This window comes from Salmo trutta, unplaced genomic scaffold (assembly GCF_901001165.1).
Source record: "Salmo trutta unplaced genomic scaffold, fSalTru1.1, whole genome shotgun sequence".
Taxonomy (NCBI): Eukaryota; Metazoa; Chordata; class Actinopteri; order Salmoniformes; family Salmonidae; genus Salmo; species Salmo trutta.
In genome coordinates this window covers 35,001-37,500 of record NW_021823096.1, presented here as the reverse complement: position 1 = coordinate 37,500, position 2,500 = coordinate 35,001, and the positions used below count along the sequence as shown (strand labels likewise).

At 44.9% G+C, this 2,500-nt stretch overlaps 1 protein-coding gene across 1 annotated transcript in view; it reads left to right on the top strand.

The window, feature by feature from the left end:
* Positions 1-2,500, top strand: part of syt17 (synaptotagmin XVII) — a gene marked incomplete at both ends in the record, with an annotated part of 45,096 nt that overhangs the window by 7,632 nt on the left and 34,964 nt on the right. Inside the window, one exon of the mRNA XM_029747663.1 lies at positions 1,467-1,612. Within this exon, the coding sequence (XP_029603523.1) occupies positions 1,467-1,612 (146 nt within the window). The remainder of the gene's footprint in view (positions 1-1,466; positions 1,613-2,500) is intronic.

The following is a 2,500-nucleotide window of genomic DNA, read 5'->3' as shown; positions in this document are numbered from 1 at the left end:
GGGAGACATATGTTAACATTGCCAAAGCAAGTAAAGCAGATAATTAATAAAAGTGAAATAAAATGTTGTTTTTTTTAAATTGTGAAATAAACAATACAAATTAATAGTAAACAAGAAACAAGAAAAATACATTTATAATGTCATATTATGTGCAAATAGTTAAATTACAAAAGGGAAAATAAATAAACATAAATATAGGTTGTATTACAATAGTGTTTGTTCTTCACTGGTTGCCCTTTTCTTGTGGCAACAAGTCACAAATCTTGCTGCTGTGATGGCACACTGTGGTATTTCAACTAATAGTTTATAAAAATTGAATTTGTTTTTGAATTATTTGTGGGTCTGTGTAATCTGAGGGAAATATGTGTCTCTAATATGGTCATACATTTTGCAGGAGATTAGGAAGTCCAGCTCAGTTTCCACCTCATTTTGTGGGCAGTGTGCACATAGTCTGTCTTCTCTTGAGAGGCAGGTCTGCCTACGGCGGACTTTCTCAATAGCAAGGCTATTCTCACTGAGTCTGTACATAGTCAAAGCTTTCCTTAAGTTTGGGTCAGTCACAGTGATCAGGTATTCTGTCAGTAATTCTCTTTATATTTTCTCATGATTGTTTGGGTCTAATTGTATTGTTGTCCTGGGCAGTGGCGGGTTTAGGCATAGACGACATGGGCAGCCGCCCAGGGCGGCATCTTGCCGGGGGTGGCATGGGGCTCCCGCACAAAAAAACTAAATTAAACTTCAAATTAAAAATAAATATTCAGAATGGTGACATTTGCGCGATCGGTTTTCTATCGCTTATTTGCACGTCACGTCAATGATATCATGTCACCGTGTGGGACTGTGGGTCAATTAACCTTGTCGGAGTGGGCGCCCTGATTCTAGTTTGGGAGCTAGGCAGGCTACTGCCTGGGAAGGTCTCCCACTCAGGAGTACGAGATGGGGAGGGGGTGGGGGTAGATTGACCTCAGGTCTCCCCACTGGAAACCCAAGGTAGGGGAGCGGTGGGAATCTATCAAATATCGCACCACTAACTTTGTACAGTACTCATGCAATAGGTAATGCAATTAGTTGTGAAATTGAGTTTGTGTGTTTTTGTTTGAAGTGCAGTAGTGTAATGATCAGGTTCTCTTCTGTAGAAGTGTGTTGTTCTATTTGTGTATTTGTGTGATATTGGATTTGTGCAATTTACTTTTATTTGTGTGTTTTTTTGGAGGGGGTTCACCCAGGGAGCCTGGGGGTCTGTGGGGTCTGTTTGTGTGAACAGAGCCCTGGGACCAGCTTGCTTAGGGGGCTCTTCTCCAGGTTCATCTCTCTGTAGGTGATGGCTTTGTTATGGAATGTTTGGGAATCGCTTGCTTCCTGTATATATCTCTATCTCTCTATCTCTCTCTCTCTTCTCTCTCTTCTCTCTTTCTTTCTCTCTTTCTCTCTCTTCTCTCTCTCTATCCCCGTCTCTCTCTCTATAGGGTGTGCTGGCCAGGCTAACTGACTGTCTGTTGTGTCGGTGGTCGTGTCGCTCTTGTCTGTTGTGGTGTTGGGAGTGCTGCTTTCCGCCCAGTGATGAGGAGGTGGAGATACTGGGACCCTTCCCTGCTCAGACCCCCTCCTGGCTGTGAGTTAACACACACACATAAACACACACACATGCATGGACACACACATAAACGCACAAACGGACGGACGGCCGCACAGACACACACACACACACACACACACACACACACACACACACACACACACACACACACACACACACACACACACACACACAAACACACACACACACACACACACACACACACACACACACACACACACACACACACACACACACACACACACACACACACACAAACAGACATGCATGAACGAAAGCACACTCACGCACACATGCCCACATGCACACAACGTTCACTTGTCCAGTTGTGTTAAATCAGTCTCAGGAAGTAGAAGGAGACACTTTTTAAACCTATTCCAACAGGGCTGTGGATATAGTCAATCATCATTACCGATTATTACCAGGTCTGTCAATGCCCCCTGTTCCGTGCTGTAATGGAACAGTCCAAACCCCCTGTTCTGTTGTGTAATGGAACAGTCCAGCCCCCATGTTATGTGGTGTAATGGAAAAGTCCAACCCCCCTGTTCTGTTGTGTAATGGAACAGTCCAACCCCCCTGTTCCGTGCTGTAATGGAACAGTCCAAACCCCCTGTTCTGTTGTGTAATGGAACAGTCCAACCCCCCTGTTCTGTTGTGTAATGGAACAGTCAAACCCCCCTGTTCTGTGGTGTAATGGAACAGTCCAACCCCCCTGTTCTGTTGTGTAATGGAACAGTCAAACCCCCCTGTTCTGTTGTGTAATGGAAAAGTCCAACCCCCCTGTTCTGTTGTGTAATGGAAAAGTCCAACCCCCCTGTTCTGTGGTGTAATGGAACAGTCCAACCCCCCTCTTCTGTGGTGTAATGGAACAGTCCAACCCCCCTGTTCTGTGGTGTAATGGAA